At 42.0% G+C, this 20,479-nt stretch overlaps 1 protein-coding gene across 9 annotated transcripts in view; it reads left to right on the forward strand.

Annotated features, from left to right (window-relative positions):
* The window catches only part of GLCE (glucuronic acid epimerase), a 55,517-nt gene that overhangs the window by 23,551 nt on the left and 11,487 nt on the right, over positions 1–20,479 (forward strand). For 2 of the 9 annotated variants that reach the window (XM_069798679.1, XM_069798680.1), the window contains exon 1: positions 8,787–9,008. The exons of 5 other annotated variants lie outside the window; for them this stretch is intronic. In XM_069798679.1, coding sequence (XP_069654780.1) covers positions 8,917–9,008 — 92 coding nt within the window. In that variant the 5' untranslated portion in view covers positions 8,787–8,916. Of the gene's footprint in view, positions 1–8,188; positions 8,319–8,786; positions 9,009–16,436; positions 16,660–20,479 lie in introns of those variants that run through there. 2 more of the 9 variants (XM_069798685.1, XM_069798687.1) reach the window with 2 other exon arrangements.

Here is a 20,479-nt window from a genome sequence, read left to right on the forward strand (position 1 = left end):
AGGGGAGATTTAATTGCTTGCTGTTTTTTGACAAAGATATTGCTATTTTCTGTAATTGGGTTTTCCCTGTCTTCTGCAAGTGACTCTCAAGAGCTAGCAACCACTTGAATAGGAAGGTACAGCCACCGACAATTTCTTTGAGATGAATATGGCATTAGCATTCTCTCTGGCAGTTTCGCTAATGGCATTTTGTACATCTTGCTCACAAGCAAATACTTTGTCTTCACATCCATCTAACAACATTAAGCCTTACAAGTGCGTTTCCTGTAACGCAGTGCTAGCTCCAGCTAAAATGGAAATGCTTTTGGATCAAACTCGTTGGTCTGCAGTAACTTACGTTAATGGAGGTAGTCTACTTACACATCTTGATGGTTGCAGTTAACAAATTTTATATCAATCCATGTGTCTTTCTGTGGCGGAGTGATGGCACGGCAGCTCACAGCCCTGTCTGCCTCTGGCTGTACGACGTAGTGGGAAGACTGCATCGATGTCTTCTCTTCTGAAGTATCAGGAACCCACCTGCTTTGTGTCATGCCTGGCAGCTCATGGTGTCCGCAATGCAAAGGGCAGAAGTAACCAGTAGTTTTAGCTTTTCGTGTCTTTACTTGGTGTCTTCCAGGCACCATCATTTCTGAAAATTAGCAGTGACGTTAGGAAATAAGTCAAAACCACTCTTTTTGCATTATTAGTCAATGCTTATAATGGGTAGAATAGAAATGCTTATAATGCGTAGAACAGAAATGCTTGTAAGGCATAAAATAGAAATGCTTATATATGCATAGAATACTAAATGCTTACGTTTCTGCTTAAAATGTTTACTTTGAAAATTCTTTTTATTTAAATTTTCAGTAAAGCTGCTAGCACAGAAATGCTATGAATCACTTCATCCTGTCTGTATATGCAGTTTCTTGCTGCAGAGCATATTGCTGAATGTGTTCAGCATAAACAGTATAATCAGCGAAACTATTGTTAATGCTTAATTGCTAACTGGATCTTTGCATGCTTGCAGATTTTTTTGGCAATGCCATTGCCAGTGGCTCAAAAGACAAACTCCCCACAAAGAACCCACTTGTGAGTAGATTATGCTTGCAGTGCTACATTTGTCAGTGGCAGACCTATCATTAATAGTACAAACTTTTAACTAAGATGCAACAGTAAAGCCACAACAAATATTAAATACATACTAAATAACATGTTATAAAATTTCAGATAATGCTTTGAACTGTATTGCTAATAAACCATTTTTACAGTGCTGTGATGAGTTCCATCTGTAGAGTGATTTAAGTGTCTTCATCTTAATAGCTCTTTTGCCTGTAGCAAGGTTATATGATCAGGATTAATGATGAGGTATAGTATCATTGTCAGTCTCAACATATTTTTCTTGATATATTTTCATTAGATTAATGACCTCATTGTAGGATAGACATAACTTGTCTATAAAGCAATCGTTATGTTTGTATATAAATAGATTGATAAAGCTCTCCTCCCTCCATGGTTGTTCTCCTTCCTCTTTCAACTCTGCATTTCTTGTGTTCATCATCTTGCAAGTTGGCGAGCAGGGAACCAGGATAAACTGGTGCTGCGCGCGCTGACTTTCACTGTGGTCTGTCTTTTCAAGTATTGAAGTTTTCCTCTCTGTGTTCAGTGGAGAGTAAGATTTGAGGTCAGCTCGTGCTGTCCTATTTGTGGAACTGAGCTGAGTGTCTGAACTATGAGGACTTTCATAAAGTCTAAAAGGCAACTTGTTGAGTGAATTTTCATCAAGTGGAGATTTCCTTTAGTTTATTGAGTGCTGGAGGCTTCATTCTGAATATATTTAGCTGATGTTAAGTAGTTTATATTTTCTTGTATTTTTGGTAAAGATATTTTCATTTTGGTAAAAGCTCTTCCTCCAAAGAGGCAAAGCTATTCTAGTATCTTCTGGTGAAGCTAGAGTATCTTCTAGTGACCTGAGCATCTCTAATTTTTGCTGTTCTGGGATGTAGTGAAGAGTGCTCATTGCTTGCTGTGAATCAGCAGGAGTTAACATAAACCACTATCATCAGAGGGTTGAACTAAGATATTAAAATGTTCTACTGCCAGTTTAAAACTGGAAATACTATCTTTTTTCTGAAATCTGTGCAGCAAAACCAGATATTTAAAATAATGTGAAAATAGTGCAATTTGTATTTAGATGAGCACTTCAGGAACTGATGCTGCAAAATGAGTTCTTTCTTGCTTTAACAATAAAAGGTTTTCTAGGAAATCTAAAGAAAAATATTTCAGATTAGGAGGTAATATTTAATTGACTCATCTCTTCTTCTTCCCTGCTTCCTCTGTTAATGAGTTGCATGTTTCATGGTTTAGAATAGACAGTGTGGAGATGAGAGAGAGGGTCAGTGCTCGTTGTATAACTGGGTTGCTTGGGAACCTTCCTGTGTCAGTATTTTCTGTTCAGTTTAAGTATCTGTAACTTGTGTCTTTACTGTGGAGAATATCCTCTGCCTGGGTTTTAAGTTTTTGCCCCAGTATCTTAAGACAGCACTTTCTGTCATTTGAAAATGTGTGGTTTTGGAAGAAAAAAAACCCCATCAGTTTAGTCATAGACACCTCATTGGCTACAAGTCACCCTTGGAAGGTTGAGGATGCTGATCTGGAGTTAAGCACAGGAGAGTCCTTGGAATTGGTTTAATCTTCAGAATGATTGTGAAAGGGGTTTGGGTTGGCTTGGGTTTTCTTGCTTGCAAATAGAATTTTTGCATATGCAGATTGTTTTGGAGATACTTTATAATGAAGGAATTCTCAATTATATTAAACTTACTTAAATTTTGGACTGTTCATAAAGCTTCTTGAAGTTTGCTTTGCTTCTCCCCAGAATAGCTAACTTGATTGCATCCTTCCTGTTTGTTCCTTCTTACTTTGAAATCTTCCTTGCTATTAAGCTTGTGGTAGCAATGCTGCCTGCCTTTGTGGGGGAGAGGAGGCATTGGGCTTGTTGATGTTTCACAGCAGTTTATTTAAAATAGAAAAATCAACTCCTACTTCTGCAGAGCAGAAGTTGCATTGGAAAAAGCAGGTAAACTACAAAACTGAGTTCTTTTAGCAACAGGAGCAGATGCATAAAGTGGTGACGATTTAACCTATTTTTAAAAAGAAGAGAATATTTTCCTGCTGGTTCTGACTTGCTGTCCTAATACATTATACGTGTGTGTTTGTATGAATACATATTCATACATTATTTATTGACGCAGGAGAGGTTGGTAGGTTACGGTCCATTAGATTCAGTCTCAGAGTAGTGATCAAAGACCACACATCTATCGCAAATCATTCTCTTTTACATGAAGCGCTGGGGGAGACGGAGGGAATTGTGGCCCCTTTTTTTCAGGAAAACAACTAAATAAGAGAACTGCCTTTATCCTGATTGTTTCATGTTAATAGCTGTTTTTTCATAAATGGAATTCTATAAGAAGTAGTAGGTAAATCTTGGGATTCTGAGGATTTACACTGTGTAGCTTCTGTGAAAATGTCCCCGTCTTCCGAGGATATTGAATGCATCTTTAGTGATTTACATGGGGCTACTCAAAGTATTCGGTGTGAGTATCGAGGTCTAATTAACTCATCTGCCCTGCTGACTGGGAGCTAGGAGGACTTTGTCTGCAGCAGCTCTGGGCCAGTGCCTGCCTGGGTTTCAGCAGGAATACTGGTTATGTGGGTACAGCCGCCGACACCTCCATTCGCTGCTGGGACAGGGGAATTGCTTGCAGGCTTCAGGCAGTGACTGTCGTACAGGTACGCGGTAAAAATTTGCAATGCAGAAGTGAAATTGTGTTCTTCCTGAAGTCTGTAGCAAAACTCCTGTAGGTTAAATAAGATGCAAGAAGAGAATAGAAGAAGAAAATTTTGGGGTTGGGAGGTGGTGCAGAGAAAAGTCAGGAAGCAAAGATGCTTGGCTGAAGGTGTGCACATCTGCAGTCTGTGGTGGTAAAATTGGTCTGTTCCTGTAACCATCTCTCCACCAGTATCCCACAGCGTTTTGATTAACTTGCATGGCAAGTTGCAAGCCAATAAAAAGTCTACCATAAATGGAGCTGAAGAGTCAAAGATTAAAAAATATGTGGTGATTTCCTTGAGGGTTTGGTCTGTAACGTGGCGGTTCTTAAAACAAACTGCCTGCTTGCTCTGGGGAAAAGGGCATTGCTGAGTGTGATCCTGCTCCCAGTGAAATGGTATTTTTGGCTGAAGGAGACAGTAGTTTTCTCCCCCCACTACTCACCTTTTTATAATTTGTGACATTTTAAAAAGCAGAGGAGATTCAGTGCCAGGTTACCAATCCTGCGGTGACATGTGTGTGCTGGGTGATAGTAGTGTGGTAGGTGCAAGGGTTTGGACGGGCGCAAATGTAATCCAAAGGCATTATGTGCAGCCATGTCATGAGCTCAGCTAATCTGGGATGTTCAGAAGCATTTAGGGAGGAGAGTTAGTTAGGAGAATTTATTGACAGCAGCTGCTTGCATGCTGAAATAGTTTAAAGACGAAATTGTTGCTGTAGGGGCATCACAGTATCCTTGAGCACAAGAGTCTTTACTTGATGGCTGCATGATGTTTAGTCTGACCTGGTAGCACTGAAGGTATTAAACCCTGCAATCCCAGCTGAATTGCAGCTCTAAAAGCCCCATCCCACATTTTTTTAATGTGAAAATTCAACTGGGACTGTTGCTGGAGGGCCCGTAGCTAAAGTTAATCCAATCAAACTAAGAGCCTGGAGAGGAAATAGAAAGCATCGTGAAGCCGCAGACCAAAATCAGTCTGTGCTTGTTAGGATCGAGGTTATTCCACTGCCAGTTATTTCCCTTGAAACACATGAAGTATCTGTTGTCCGTGTTTTTTGTTTAATGATACTGCTAGATGCTACAGTTGACTCGAGGGGTTTTTGCATGCGACTGATCCCAAGAAGAAAAGCAGAAAGATTATGTTGTCAAGAGCAGTTAAGGTTGGGCTGCAGAATAGAATTCTGTGGGTTGCTCAGCATTTAGAGGTTGAAGAAATTTGAGTGCCACTTCTTAAAGAATAGGGAGTATCCTGTTGTAACATTATAACTTGGTGTATTGCGACAGGAAGAACAGCTAAAATCTATCTCGAGAAGTGGAGCCAAAGAAGATCGTTAGAGACTGCCTCTGGATTGACTGTAAATCTGCATTTGGAGCTGAGCATTGTCTCTTTACAAATTCTTTTCTTTCCTGAATATATGAAACTGCAGTCAAGACCTCTTCAATCCCCTAATTATTGAGGTGGAAGTGGGGAGGAGTCTTTGTTACAAAGGCTAATGGAGAACAGAGTTTCATAAGGAAGAACGGTTGTGCATAGTCGGGATATTTTTGTAAGTTTGTGATTTCTGGGGTTTAAGAACTCTTTTTATTGCTGTGACTTAACTGGTCTAGCACTCGTTACAGTTGCTGCATAGAGAGAGAGGGTGTGATGGGAGGGACTGTGCAAATTTAATTGGGAAGCTACTCATCTTTCATAGCGAACTGAGGATTTTGCATGTAGGCAAAGAGCTGCCTCCTGCACATGAGCTTTATCAAAAGCCTTTTCTATCCAAATGGAAATTACGCAAGCCTCATCTTCTGAATCTATTGTGAATCTGAGGAGTTTGGAGTCATTTCATCTACTTCTTCTAGCCTGTGAGAAGCAATTCAGTGCAGCTGTGCCTCCATCTCCCTCCGCGGGATGGAGGTCCGGAGGTCCGGTGCGTGGGAGGGCACACGGCCTCCTCCCAGGGAACCCCCAGGAGGGCTGTCGGCACGCTGCCGGGCGGCACTGCTCTCTGCACCGAGAAGAAACCATCCGTCCCCTCTTTGCGACGGTCTCCAGGACCCCCCGAGAGCAGCCGCTTGGGAGAGCAAAATCAAAACCCGCCTCATCCCAGCAGAAGTGGAGTGGTCCTGCTCCTGATCCCGAGGAGGTGGCGGGAGGGAGCATAAGCAGACTCTCTATTGTGCTCCCACAAAAGGGAGAAATAGGTTTGTGGTGGCATCTGTTCGCTAGCAGGGCAAGTCAGAAGAGGCTTGATGTCCAGAGACACACCAGTAGAAAATATTTGACACTTTGAGAGCTGCTTGCTCGCTTCCTTTTTTTATGTTCCAAGATATCCAGATGAACTCCCCCCCCTCCCCCCTTTTTTTTTTCTTGAAAGGCTGAGGCTCTTTTCTTTTTTCAGGATTGAATTACTGTATCTTGAGATTGAGCTAGGAAAGGGAAACTTGCTTTGAAAGAGAGTTTGAGAGTTTAATCGATCGTTACGGCTTTTTTGTTAGGTTAAATGTGAGTTAACCTAAATTCTAAAGCACAAACTGGAAAGATGTAGCCACCAGAATGTACGCAGAGCTTTTTTTGCCACAGTGCAAAAAGATACTTTACAAGCTTCCACTCTAAGCTGTTAGACAAACTGAATAGAGCCATTGTTGTAACATCTATCCTCCATTAAATGTTTCTAAATGTTGTAAAGCACAGTGAATTTTTTTTTTTTTCTTATTTCAATACAATTATTACCTCTTCACTAGCAAATGACATGAAAAAAGGAGTTTCTGTAGGGGATGCGTGGACACACTTCTGTAAGGCTGCCTCTCCTAAGGACAAACCACTTAAACTTGCTGAAGTCCCATTAGACTGGGATGAAATTAAATCAACTGCTCCAGGAAATGACATAAATATTCCATAAAAAGCCAACCAAATAAACAACTTTGATTGTAACAACTGGTTTTGATATCCAAGCACTGGAGCGGAGAGCGTGTCAGTAGAGATGCGGAATGGATGATACTAGGCCTTGAAGAGGCCACTGGGAACGCGCCTTCACAAAACAGTGGTGTGGGTCTGTCCCTGTTGCTGCTCTCTGAATCGTCCGTGTCCTGGAGTGGTACTCACAGCAGGTCAGGGTTCCGGCTGCATCTCCAGAAATGCTGAGCAGAGCAGAAGGGTTGTTGTAAGCCTTTTCCATGTGTATACCCATCCTGTGGTGATTTTTGTCACGACACCCTGCTGGAGTTTAATTTGCAATGCAGTATAACCTCTAAGTATTTTTAAAAAAACAAACAAACAAAACTCCAAACCCCAAAGCCATCCTGTTTAGTGGGACAACTTCTGCCTTCTCATTGTGCATTTGGTTAGTCCTGTCTGAATAACTTGCATTTGTTGAAGTTTTTCTTTTCCAGGTGACTTTCTTAGTTTATTAAGCATCCTATTTTCCACTGTACTTGCAATGCTTTCCTAGCTTTGGCAGATGTACTGGACGATGGGGACAATAATCCCTGTTAATGAAAAACATTGAACAGAAACAGGGAAGTCCCGCAGGCACTGCTCTGTGCCCTTGATGCTTTAGCTGGTGCTCCCCTGGTAGCTGGTGATCTCCAGGAGCGGGTGCTTCCCTGGGCCCTTCCGCACCCTCCTGCTGGAGCAGCCGCTCGTGCACAGCATCCGTCCTTGCCTTGCCTGTGAAAATGCTGCTTGTTCATCTAGTCTGATGCAACTCGGTGTTGCAGCTCTTCATCAAACAACACACACCACTGGGACTTGTTCCTGGTGGGGTGGAGTTGCCTTGTAGGCTTGTTTGTGTTTGGTTTAAAAAGTGTAGGTTTAAATCATGGATGAAATGCTGCCTACAAATATTAGAAGAACTGAGACCCTGATGCTTAAAATATTGGGGTAGAATGCTTGTAAAATGTGAATTCATTTTTCAAGCAGGAATAGGCGTAAAAAAGTCACAAAAACGAAGAATCTGGCACTACAGTAGAATTTTAATGTCTGGTATTTCCTGCTGTCTTTAAGAATGAAATCCGTTGTTTGCTCCAACTGGCAAAACTATTTAAACTTAGACGTGGCCTTCCCGAATAGAGCTGGAGAACAGACAGGCATGTGGGGTATCCCACAGCCAGGTCCCTGCATTTGATCTCTCATCCTGCATTGTGGCTCTGGTCCCCCTGAATAAGAACTCTGAAGATTTTGCATTTATGTTTCTTACAAAGAAGAGCTGTTTTGACTGATCAAATTATAGTTTGTTGGCTAGAATTTTAAAGCTACAAATCCTGCCAAGCCTGTGTTAGGTTGTGTGTTGGACATACCAGTCTATAATTACTGTAGATATGCATCCCAGTTTTGTTGGAAGCAAAAAACTAAAGAATCTTAGAAATCAGCGGAACACAGGAGCCATGGACAAAAATATTTCGTCTCTCCCCGTGCAATAGTTCTTTGCACTTTACCGACCTGCGTCTCTTCCTGAAGAGGGGAGTCTTCTCTGAAAACCTTTTTTCTCTTCTCAGCAGTCGTCCTGACCTTTCCTTTCACTGGTAATTTTTTTTTTGTCTATTGAATGTTTAATAGTAATCGCCTCCTGTACTTAAAAATAAATAATTCACTGTCATAGCTATACAAAATAATTCACGGCCAAAGCAGTTTGCTATCAAGTAGCTTTCAGCATGCTTTTATATCACTTCTAATTTTGTTCTGCCCTCCTTTTTCATCAGCTCTTCTAAGGAGCTGAAAAGTAGGATAAAAAAGGTAAATTAAAAGGATATCTCTATCTTATACCTTATTACATGCCTATATGGATTCATGGGCTGTATTCTAAAAAACAGAATTAAAGTTACTGTTGTGCCTTACGTAAAAGCTAGCTCAGCCTTTGTGGTGAACTTCAATAAAAACAGGATTTGTACGTTATCTTGGTCTCCCCAGTACCCAGCGCTGCTGCCTCTGAGTAATCTCTGGCGTGCTGAATATGGAAAAAATCTAGAAACAGAAGGTTTCCAAACACATTTGCCAGGGTTAATGCCAGAGTCTAAACATAAACTCTGCTGGGACAGACTGTTATTTGGAGAATGAAGTGCCAGACTGAGCTTGATTTGAAGGATTAGGAGAAGGAAAGGCAGCACCTCTCCCCAGAAATAGATGTCTTGTGGATTGGAGACCCCGCCGCTGGGCATTTGCTCTTCTGCCTTGACCCTGTTCCCCATTATCTACAGCTTGGACACCGTTACCTGGTGCGTATATTTTTGTGTACTGATTGTTAGAAAGCGATAGTTCGAAGTGGGGCCATGCACAGGTACTGCTTTATTTCAGCATCAGTGGGACGGACGCTCCTGGTGCCTGTCCGCTTTGGTTTACGCAGCCAGGCTGTGTCTAAGCCAGGCTGCAAACCCCAGAGGTGGCTGTCGCTGAGGTCTCTGCTCTTTCTTTGTTGTTCAAACCAGCACCTATGGAAAACTTTATGCTTTATGTTGCTGCTTAGCTCATGTTTATCGATATTGAGGTTCAGGCACTACTAATATATGATATGAGGTACTTTGAGGAAAAGTATTTCAGTGTTTTTTTTCCTAAGTGAACACTATGAGAAAATACCCATGAAAGCAATTATAATCAAAGCTTCAAAATTTCCTGGCAAGTCTCTCTATTAAAGTTTTTAAGTGGCATTGCTTGTTATTGTCCATGTCATTCTCTTTAGAAATACTTAGTTGGTGAAGCAGCAAAATTTCACTGAAACCTTTAATTCTGTGATTGAGTAACTACCATACGTAACTCTTTCCTGGAGAACCATCTGTACAGAGCGCCAGGGTTTGCTAAGCAAAAAAAATGAGGCATTTTTAGCCATTTCCTCTAACTTAAAACAGATTTTATTTATTTCTCTGCTATAAGCAGCATTACTTCCTTAACCTCTGCTTTTTGCATAGTGAAAGAAAAAGCCAATGAAACTGTACCTTCAGAGTATGTATGTAAGAGTACAGTTGTGGATGGTTTATGCCAATAATAAACTGTAAACATCGGTGAACCAAAACTGTGGGGTTTTGGGCTTCCCAGAGATTTGAGCTTTCAGGGGAGCACTTAGAAGCAGTGCATGAGGGAACTGCTAATGCCTTTACTGCTGTGACACTGGCGCTTGCAGCGCTGTCATTTGCAGAATCTGTGTATCTATCACTTACTGGAAGATAAGTCACGATTAACTGCAGAAATTACATGAAGCTCACTAGCAATAGCCAAACAAAAACATGGTCTTGTGAAGCTGTTGGACCATGTCTTCAAAGTTCAACTGCTTGATAGGAACCGTGTAATTTTTAGGGCGAGGTGTGCGTACTCTCCAAAGTCCCGTGCCCACTCTTTTTAAATGGTGGCAGTGTTCAGACTAGAAGGGTTCTTCTATTTTTATTTGAAGGCTGCATGCGAGCAGGCACGCCAAATACTTGCCAGCTGTCCGAGTTGTAATTTGGAGCACACTTTGTATTGAATTCTTGTAGGCGTTGTAATGAGTTGGCAGCAGAAGTGCCTGCATCTCTGTCCGCTCCATTAATGTCCGTGAAACCCTGTCGGGAAAGAAAACACCGCTCCGTCTTTCCCACCAAAATGTGCGTTGCCTATCAGGCTGCTTGATGGCAGGAAGAACACTATGATGTTCTAAATCGGGATTTTTTAGTGGAAGCTCCTAGAGGGAACCTGGTAGGGAGGAAATGAAAAGCACAAAGTGAACTTTGGGCTTTCTGGGTGGCAAGAAAGTGTCAACAGGTCTTACACAGTCGGGGTCACTGAGCTGTGCTGCCTCTGTTGGCACCAGGGTAAAAGATTTTCCTCTTCTGTTCGTGTAAAAGGTCTCCCAGTGCATATGCTGAGAGCAAAACAGATAAACTCTTTTTTTTCAGAATGAAGGAAACTCGTGCTGCTTTGGCTGCTCGATACTTACAGCCATTATTTCCCAATACATTAGGAAAGCAAAGGAGTCAGCTCAGCTACAAGCTGGCTCAGTGTTGTGCCTGGGTGATGGTGTCACATCATTTGGTGAAAGAATTTAGTTGCAGAACATAGTTGCTAATGTGTACGTAACTGCATGAGACAACTTTCAAGCATTTCTGATAAGCCAGTAAAATGTAAAGTGATAGTGAAAAATCTCATTTTGATCCTAGGCTGTGTGTTTGCTTTCCATTAATTTCCAGGGAAAATACATCTGCTTGTGAAATCAGCAGAAGTGATGCTCTGCGCCAGCAGCCAGGCAGTTCCTCGGGTCTGGCGGAGAGGGGTGCTTTTGATGTTGCCCTCTCTTTTAAAAAAAACGAGGGAAACCGAGCTTCAGGCTTTGCATTTTAGTTCATCTAATGTATGTTTGCAACAGAGACAGGTAAACAAGAGATGCAGATGATTTCTCGCACCTGGATTGGGGTAGCCGTGTGTGACACACAAAACTTGTCCTGAAGCAGGTGATGATAGCAGGCTGGGTAAAAGGAGACATGGCTTTTTTGTTTTGTTAAACCTGCTTTGCTAAGCACAGGGTTGATGCTATTATTTAAGTTCTTCTGTTGCTATAAGCCACAGATATGCTAAGATACATAACCTCGTGATGCTAGATGCTTTGTCCTGCGTTGTTGTGGTCTGCACAGCTTAAACGCTGTCTCTTTTTTTTTTTTTTTTTTTTTATGATTCCCAAATCCAGCCTAGAATTAGGTTGGAAATCCTGTGTCTGTGGTTTGAAAAGCAGGTCTCTTTCTCTCAAAGACCTTCCAAAACTTTACTCCAGGTGTGTAGGTTTGATATCTGTTCACCATGCCATGAAAAGGGAAACTGGAGGGGGAAATTCTGCTTTTTTTTTTGCCTTAGCAGCCTTAAAGATGTACGTGCATAACGTTGAGCTGTAGAAACGGATTTCCAAAGTAGATATGTTCTGACTTTTTAGGGCTAAATAGACCATGAGTTATGTGGTTTATCCTCTCTCCAGTGGCATGATCAAAATTTAAATTACTGCCGCTGTACTGGATCAGTCCCTGCATTAAAGGAATTTGGCCTTAGATGCTGGCCTCCAGCAGAAAGCTGAGATCTGAGTAAGTGTTTCCAGACAGCTGTGTGGCTGGGGTGGCAGGGGCTTCAGCTGGGCGCTCCTGTCCCCTCTGTCCCCCATGGCACATACAGTGGGACATCCATGCACTCCGTTCAATACCTGACTGAACATTATCCATCTACTTAGAAAGCGTGTGCTATGTTACTGTTTAAATGTGTTATCTTCCTTTTCGTTATGATTTGGCTATTCCATGACTGCAGCTTAAATGTAAAATACCTTCCCACCTTTAAGATAAAGGTTATAATGATTTAACCAGCAGGCAGGTACTGCAGGCTTTCTATCAGCAAAATTGTCTGAGGATATAAATCAGCATATCAGTCCATTAGAGATAGTGCTGCCAAAACCATGTGTACTTTATATATTAACACATTTTCACAATTACTATTTTCACACACGTATGCGAGAGAACTGCTGCCAGAGCAGAGAGGGAGTGGGGATTTATTTTCATTTAAAGTTTTGCTGCTCTCTGTCATCAGTATAAAATGCTTCTCTTTTTTAATAAGTCAGTAACAAATAGGAGCTGACATGATAATGTAATAGTTGCCACCACTGATGATTAAATGTGACCTGTATGGAGACTGCAGGACTGGAGAAGCTGGTAACAGAGATACCGTGGAGGCTGTTTTTAAGGCTAAAAATGGTGTTAATCACGGTATTTCACTTAAGTAAAAATATGTAGCTTACTAATGTAAGTAATCGGTCAAATTACACTCTTCTGAACCTTTCAGATAACTTGTAGTTATTGCAGCTGAGGATTCAAATAGTTTGAATGCTTCGTGGGGAGTTTTGGGACAGGCAGAGTGAGGAAGGACGTGTGCTCGCTCTCACTTTCTTCGTGTGAAGTCTGCTTTTTCTTCTTCGGGGCTGTGATCAGATGCCTCGTTACGAGGAAGTTACTAATGATCCAGAGGAACAAAACGATCCAATTGCTTGTTCTTGCCAGCCAGGCTGCACGGTGGGATGGAGTAGATGATATGTCTATGTCCACAAAGCAGCAAATGCTGCCTGCAGTCGTTTTAGATGGCTTTTTGTTTGCTCTGAATGATTAACCTACAGCGAGACCTTTCCTGACAGTCCACTCATCATATCTCACCAAACAGCACTGTAAAGAAAAAGGTGTGTGGGGCTTCCCCTGTTCAGTTTGTTGTTGTATTTTTACTTTATGAAGACAAATAGTTGGAATGATGCATTTTACGTTGTTCTAAGAAGGTAATAATGTGTTGCTGAGCAGAAAAATGAGCAGCTCTAATGCCTGTGCCTGGCAGTGCAATCGGAGCACATACTTGTGCTAGCTCCTGTAAGTTAAATACAGTTGGCAGGTGCAGTTATTTTTGCCTGTAGGTCCCAGGATCGCTGTAAAGCAGAACCGACAGTTCAGTTACTGCTTAAAGCTGCTGAACCTCAACCGGCTCGCTGGGGTTGTTCGGTGGGAGCTCCTCAGCCCCCCACCCGATCGCTGCAGGAGCCCAAGACGATGGCTGCGTGTGCCGCCCTGCTTCCCCTCCCAGCTGGTGTCTCCTCAGCGCTTCGATATGCTGTTAGAAAGGTACAGCTAACTGAAAAGCAATCTGAGCTGAATGTGGTAGCAGTGGCATCCACGAGAGTCAAGTCACAGGCATAACTAGTGCCGTCCAGAGTACCGCTAAGGAAAAAGGGACTGGGGGTGCTGTAAAAGCAGCGGTGCGGTGGGCTTGGCTTTCCTTTCCTGCTTGAAGAGAGAGCCCAGCTCCCTGAAATAATATTGCAAGGCTCCTCCTCAGAGTCTTGTTACAGCCCTTAATGCTGCTGTCTTGAGACTTGCTCAGGCATTGCTTTCAAAGCCTAAATATGAGGGAGACTGATGAAATGGTTTCATCTTTTGCTTCATTAATCTGCATAGTAACAATATAATACTTGATAGCTTGGAAAGAGGCAGTGTAATGCCTCCATAAGCAGCAGCTAGATTTTGGAGTTATTGTTTGTGCCATTAGTGAGGGATTTAATAGCTTAATCCATCTGGAAAGCAAGTAGATTTATTAGACTGTACAATAAATGGGCTCATAATTACAGCAGCAGTCCCTACTGACTGGTTTTCCTGATATGGCATAAAAGTATGATATACAAGTAATTTCATCTTCAAAGTTTTGTAGTGATATTCTGTACTAGACTTACTAGCAAAACAAAGGCACCTTTAGTCTCTTTGGTGTCTGAGAGCTTTTGCAGTGGCCGGGACTGGCCAGCTGGTCTGAATGCATACGGGCTGAGCAGTTGTGCAAAGAAACACGGATAAAGCCATCGTTTGCAGTGCAGGACAAGTGAACACCCTCCTAGCATCTTAGAAAAACAATTTTTTTTTCTATCTAGTTTAGATTACAATTACTCTTTAAGCTATACTTGATTTTTTTTTTTTTTTTTTAATACAGGCTGATGAATGCTTTTCAAAGTGTGCAGCATATGCAGGAGTTTAGAAAGAAGACCAGTGCTTGTTGTGTAGGACCAACATAAACAGATCCTGTGTTTTCTGTTGACTACATCAACATGCCTTCTTAAAGTTGTGCAGATGCATAGAAAAGTCGAGGTTGCAGGAGACGTCTGGAGATCATTTAGCCCCACCTCCTGTTGAAAGCAGGGCTTAGACTAGGTTATCCAGGGCCTTGGTGAAGTCTTGAAGCAACTTCTCCACTCCGCTGCAACGAAGCGTGCAAGTTTTTTTCCAGTTTTACGATGTTTTTTTCTAATTTTAGATCATAAACCATTCCTGATCGCATGATAGTCGAAGGCCCATGAGTCACTAAAATCCTGCTCTCGTGTGGGGAGATAGTTTGCTCTGACTTGTTTTAACTGTCTTGCGTGCAGAGAAATGTATGTCTGTCCAGAGGGCAGGAGAAGACGTCTGTCCCACAGGGGAGCGGGGTGAGGGTGGGGTGCAGTCACTCCCTGCGTGTCTCAAGGCAGCAGCTAAACCTGTTTGAAAACCTTGCCAGTTGTGTAGCTGCGTAGATACCAGCACTGAATGCGCCCGATGCTGAAATTAGATGCATATCTCAGTTTCTAAGAAGAAATGATAACATCGGTATCCAGAGAAAAGTACTTTGACTTTTTGAGTTAACTATCATGTAGCCACAGACTTGGCTGATGCTTAATAATAGATGTGTTGATACCAGTACAACTGTATTAGGCTAATTGGACTGGAAAACTGTAGGATAAGCTGCTGGGTACAGCTTCTTCACTTTATATTTTAGATCCTTTCTGTCTAATCATCCACAGATGGAGCCAACACGAGCAGATTGAGGATGCAGGTAAAACATGTTTGAGAAACGCAGAGCTGTTGGGAAGTTAGATGATTCATAAATATCACATTTTAAGACAAAAGTAAGCTTTGGCAAAGGATCTGAAATTTTGATGTCATTACAATTATCAGAAAGAATTTTCCACAGTTACTGAAAACAATTCTTGAGTTCTTTGTTTTTTCTATTATATAACATTGTAATGACTAGCCTAAATAGCATTTTGGTGTGTGTAATAAACAGGAAATGGGGGAAAATTCTATCTGAGGTTTGTGTGTAACTGAGTATAACTTTTAGGTCTGGGTATATATTGAAGTTCTAGTCTTGTTCCTTTCTTTTGTTAAATTGTATGGTGTATCTTTTCTTTAAATATTGAATTTAGTGTAGCTCAGATTGGCAGTCGCTGTTCAGGTTTTTTTTTTTTTCTCTGTACTAAATAGCTTAGTCTGGCATACAAACTTCAAAGTAAATAGGTAGCTTATCACTATTCAGCAGAAATCCCTGGTCTTAAGTAAAAATACTGTCTTTCTTCCTAGCGAGCAAACACAGAGCTAGTGCGTTAGACTATTGGGAGACCTCCGGGACTCAGTGGGCAACTTTTGATTATTGTTTAAACGCAGAGAATTTAAATGCGAATACTTTTAACTTCATGCCAACCAATGTGTTCTTGGGAAATGTACTTTGTGATGTGGTTTCTTGAGTCCTTAGTCAGTTATTTATTCAGGATGACGTCTAGTATTTTTAACCAGCTTAAAACCCTTTTTGTGCTCTTTGCTCATGCTAGTAGGGCGGTTGCAGAACCATGGAAGTTGGGCTCTTGCTGCACATGATGCATCCTCTGGGGCTTTTAATTTGAGTTAAATGTGAGTCATCTCTGTTGCTTGGAGGATCATTGATCTGGTTTATTAAAAGCTGATCCATGCACTGTGAGCAAAAAAAAAAAAAATAAATGACAGCACTGAAGTTGCCACAGGCAACTTGTATCGCATAGTTATCTGAAAGTGCAGTTTGTGTCTGTGTCACCCAGGTGAAACGGGCATAATGGTTAAAAATAAAAGCAAGTGTGTGGCCAGCAGCAGTATTCCTGTCTGCATTCATCCTGCTGTCACTGTCACCACAGCGTGTCCAGTAACCTGCACAGATGGGACCTTTGGGAGCTGTGAGAAAGCTTTAAGTAATTCTCACCTCTAGCCTGGGTAACATGCATCAGCCCTTACGCAAACTGTTGTGTCCAGTGTCAGCACGTACCACTCTTTAATAGTCTGTCTTTTTTAACTCTGAATGCCAGGGAGACTTGAAAAACACCTGAGGATGTGGTTTTTTGGAAGGGCTCTGGGCAGCAGGACCATGTTGCTGCTTTGGCATCCTCCTCGCAGCAGAGCCTTCCCGTTCCACTTGAAATATGTTCAGGTTCTGGAAACATAGACCCTGCGAGGACTGGTGCAAGCATGAGGGAGGAAACGCTGTCGCCAGGCAGATGGGCAGCAGCAGCGCTGCGGTCTCCCCCCTCTGCAGAAACTAAATCCCGCTTTCTGAAACAAGATCAGGATGGTAAGTCCGAGGATTGCTGCAGGTTAGCCTCTTCCACGCCAGTTGGTTTAAAATGAATTCACCACATCACGTTGATTAAGATGGGGAAAGCAGAAGTGCTTTTTGGAGTGCATCCTCCCTTTCAACTGTCCTGGGAGGCACAAACAGTGCTTCCCGTCCTGGGGAGCTGCATCTTCCCACCTAGAAAACACCCCAAGGTCTTCCTCTGCTGGAGAGTATTGCTTACAAGCACAACTGTACGCAAAAAGACTGCAGCATTGCCTGCTCGATTTACAAATGGCCTAAATCGATGGCTCTATCCAAGAGAGGAGCCTCCTGTGTTTGTCCTGGGCTTTGAAGCTGAGCAATGACGAGTGAAGCACCAGGATGGTTCCCATGCCAAGTACACAGAAACCAGGCTGTCGTGGTTTAACCCCAGCCAGCAACTAAGCACCACGCAGCCGCTCACTCACTCCCCCCCCATCCAGTGGGATGGGGGAGAAAATCAGGGAAAGAAGTAAAACTCGTGGGTTGAGATAAGAACGGTTTAATAGAACAGAAAAGAAGAAACTAATAATGATAACACTAATAAAATGACAACAGTAGTAATAAAAGGATTGGAATGTACAAATGATGCGCAGGGCAATTGCTCACCACCCGCCGACCGACACCCAGCCAGTCCCCGAGCAGTGAATCCCTGTCCCCCGCTTCCCAGTTCCTAAACTAGATGGGACGTCCCATGGTATGGAATACACTGTTGGCCAGTTTGGGTCAGGTGCCCTGGCTGGGCATGAGAAGCTGAAAAATCCTTGACTATAGTCTAAACACTACTGAGCAACAACTGAAAACATCAGTGTTATCAACATTCTTCACATACTGAACTCAAAACATAGCACTGTACCAGCTACTAGGAAGACAGTTAACTACATCCCAGCTGAAACCAGGACACAGGCAATAGCCTGGACTTTAGAGACATTCTTACTTTTAATATATTCAACACAGTTTTGCAGATCAAAAACCCCCTGTCTTATAAGGGACTTCCTGAGAGAGAGAGAGACATATATATTTTTAGAATGCGAATAATTTGGTTTCTTGTAAGAACTGAGTACCAGAACTGAATCTGTCATTCTTAGATACACAGCTGGGACTGTGGATTCCTAATTCACAGCACGGAATACAAAGATTTGTCCTCTTTCCAGGCATCATTAATAAAGCAGCAGTATCAAGATTTTATTTTTATTTAACCCTCTTGTCCTTTATATTAAAAACAGTGTCTCAAAACCTTGTCTTGACACCTCACTTGAATTGGCAAAATAAGTTTCTCTAATTGCGTCCCTGTTTTGGGATACATGTGAAGCTACTTGTTCACTCTGTAAGAAATGCTATTTCATTGCATTTTAATTAGAATTTATATAATGATTTGTACAGCAACTATGTAAGCGTAAACAGTGTAAAACTAAACAAGTATTAATTTATAGATTATTTGTGTTGTTGCTGTAGGCCAGTGCCAGGTGTCAGTCCCAGCTGTAAATAACAGCAGTGATTGCTCTGCTGCAGCCATTTCTGTAGCCCAGTAATTCAGCATAGGAATTAAAGGAATTTTAGCCAGACTTCTCAGAAGTATTTGCCTTTTAAAACCTGTAGCTCCAGTATTACTTGCGGGATAAGGACCGACTTTCATGATAACAGCCTACACCTTAAAATTTAGGTGGGAGATGTGTTGGTACACAGCCTTAGAGAGGCTAGGTGTGTCATCCAGCAAAAATGAGGAGAAAACAAACATGGATCTTGTGGATATATTACTTCATAACTTAAAACCACTTTCCTGTGTTGTACTCCTTAAATCTTTCAAGTATGGTATGATGAAATCCTGTTTATAAGAGCAGCAAGGGAATAAACCAATTTAACAGTCCCTTTGTGGGTTTAAATTACCTCTTTTTACTGTTGAAATTCTGAATTCTTTTTTTCTGCAGTTGAATAAAAATCCATCTATCCATTTAACATGTAATAAGCCTCTCTCACATATTTCTAGATTTTTCAGTGACTGGCGACACTTAATGTGATGGTTCTCTGAAAATACTCCACTTTTCTTTCTGAGTCCTCTTCAGTTCATTTATAGTTCATAAAAACTAAATATTTCAGCAGCGTTTCCAGGAAGCTGCAGATGCAGCTGGACCCAACCTGCAGCATCTCCTGCTCTTCCCTGGAGCTGCAAGGTGAGCATAGGAAACGCTTTGTACCGCTCCAAATTCTCTACTGTCCAAGGCAGCAGAACCAAAATAAAATAAAAGCTGTGTATAATGGCATAGCCAGGACCTTTTCACAGCTATGGAGCCTGTTTAAAACCATGGAGTAATGGGCATGGGGTAAAGGCATGTAAAAAGTGTGGTGATGGTGTTTCTCCTTCTCTCCCCATCCCCTGGTAATCCAGATGGCTTAATTAATTTTGAGTTTTATAGGTAGGGGTGAAGTGTGTCAGAAATGTCATTCCGTATTTAAAAGTGAATTATCCCTTTGTGTAAAAAGAGCAGAGCATATTTGTTGAGGTCATCCTGAAAGCATCATCACTAGAAATTATCTGCTGATGCAGAAAATTGGATTTATTCTTATGTTAGCATTTCCATAAAAACACAATTATATATAAATTTATGTTCTCTAAAAGCTTGTAGTAAACTGGGCTTTCAGAAAATAAGACACTTATCTTTTAAAGTCCAGTTTTAAATGACCAGATGGTGCTTACAGTATGGAAGCATAAAACTGGTGAGAGATAATTGATTATTTCCATTTAAAAAGGGGGGGATGGAACTCGAGGTGAAACTCCTTTTAATTGCTGTATGGTTAACTGCTGCTGATCAGCAGAATCTCTGCAATATCTGCAGCTGTTTCTGGAGCACCTTGTTGAAATCACCAGTGGTCAGGTCCGGCACCGCTGCACCATCCTGGCACGCCTGGGGCTGCACGAGTCCCCTAGCTCAGCTGCCGAGCGGCCCCCGGGGATGTCAGATGGGGCTGCAATTAAGCAACGGGTTTAAAACTTAACTCAGCGGCTCTGATGCCGTGGCTTACTAGGGAGGTGAAATTAAACTTCTGTTTAATAGGGATTTTATGAAGTGTATCTTAAATATTCCTGCACATTTGAAAAATGCACATCGTTTGTTTGAAGGACTTCATTCCTCAGCAAAAACTAGGGTCTTCTGAGCGAACGTGCTTAAATCACTTCAACTTCTGGATTTATTTTCACGCTGTTCAGCCTTGCTCCTTGGTGGGGCTGTAATGGTGGTGTTGGAGCATGCTTCGTGCAGCAGGAGGTTTATCGTGCAGGAAGAAAATAATAAAAGAAAATCCCGAGAGAGGGTTTACATAGTTTCTGCCTTCTCCTGGGGGACCAGGACACGTGAGCCCCTGAGCGTGTCCATGGAGGTCCTGTCCTTTCCCAGTCCCTCCTTCACTTCTTCTGGAGGCTCCTGCCTTGGGGCTGCTATCACTGTCCCTGCCGGGGCTCTGGCTCTGAAGTCCTCCATTACCAGCCTGCTTACTCCTCCTCATACACATTATTGTTTTAGAAGTGCATTTGAGGGGCAGTAACATCAAGAATCAATCCAGCCTTTAGCACTGAGTTTCTTTTCAGAAAATGTTTATAGGTTGTGCTTTAAAAAAAAAAAAAAAAAAAAAAAAAGGCAAAAATAGCCATCCCTTTTTATGTAGGTATCTCAGTGATTTAAGCTGTGTGAACTACAAATATTTCCGGGCTTCAGGTTTTGATTATAAGGCTGTTTTGTTGGAAATTCCTCTTTCGTGGTGCTGGGTAGGTGGTGGTTAAATGCTGCTGGGGATTTCTCTT

This window comes from Haliaeetus albicilla, chromosome 12, assembly GCF_947461875.1.
Source record: "Haliaeetus albicilla chromosome 12, bHalAlb1.1, whole genome shotgun sequence".
Classification (NCBI taxonomy): domain Eukaryota; kingdom Metazoa; phylum Chordata; class Aves; order Accipitriformes; family Accipitridae; genus Haliaeetus; species Haliaeetus albicilla.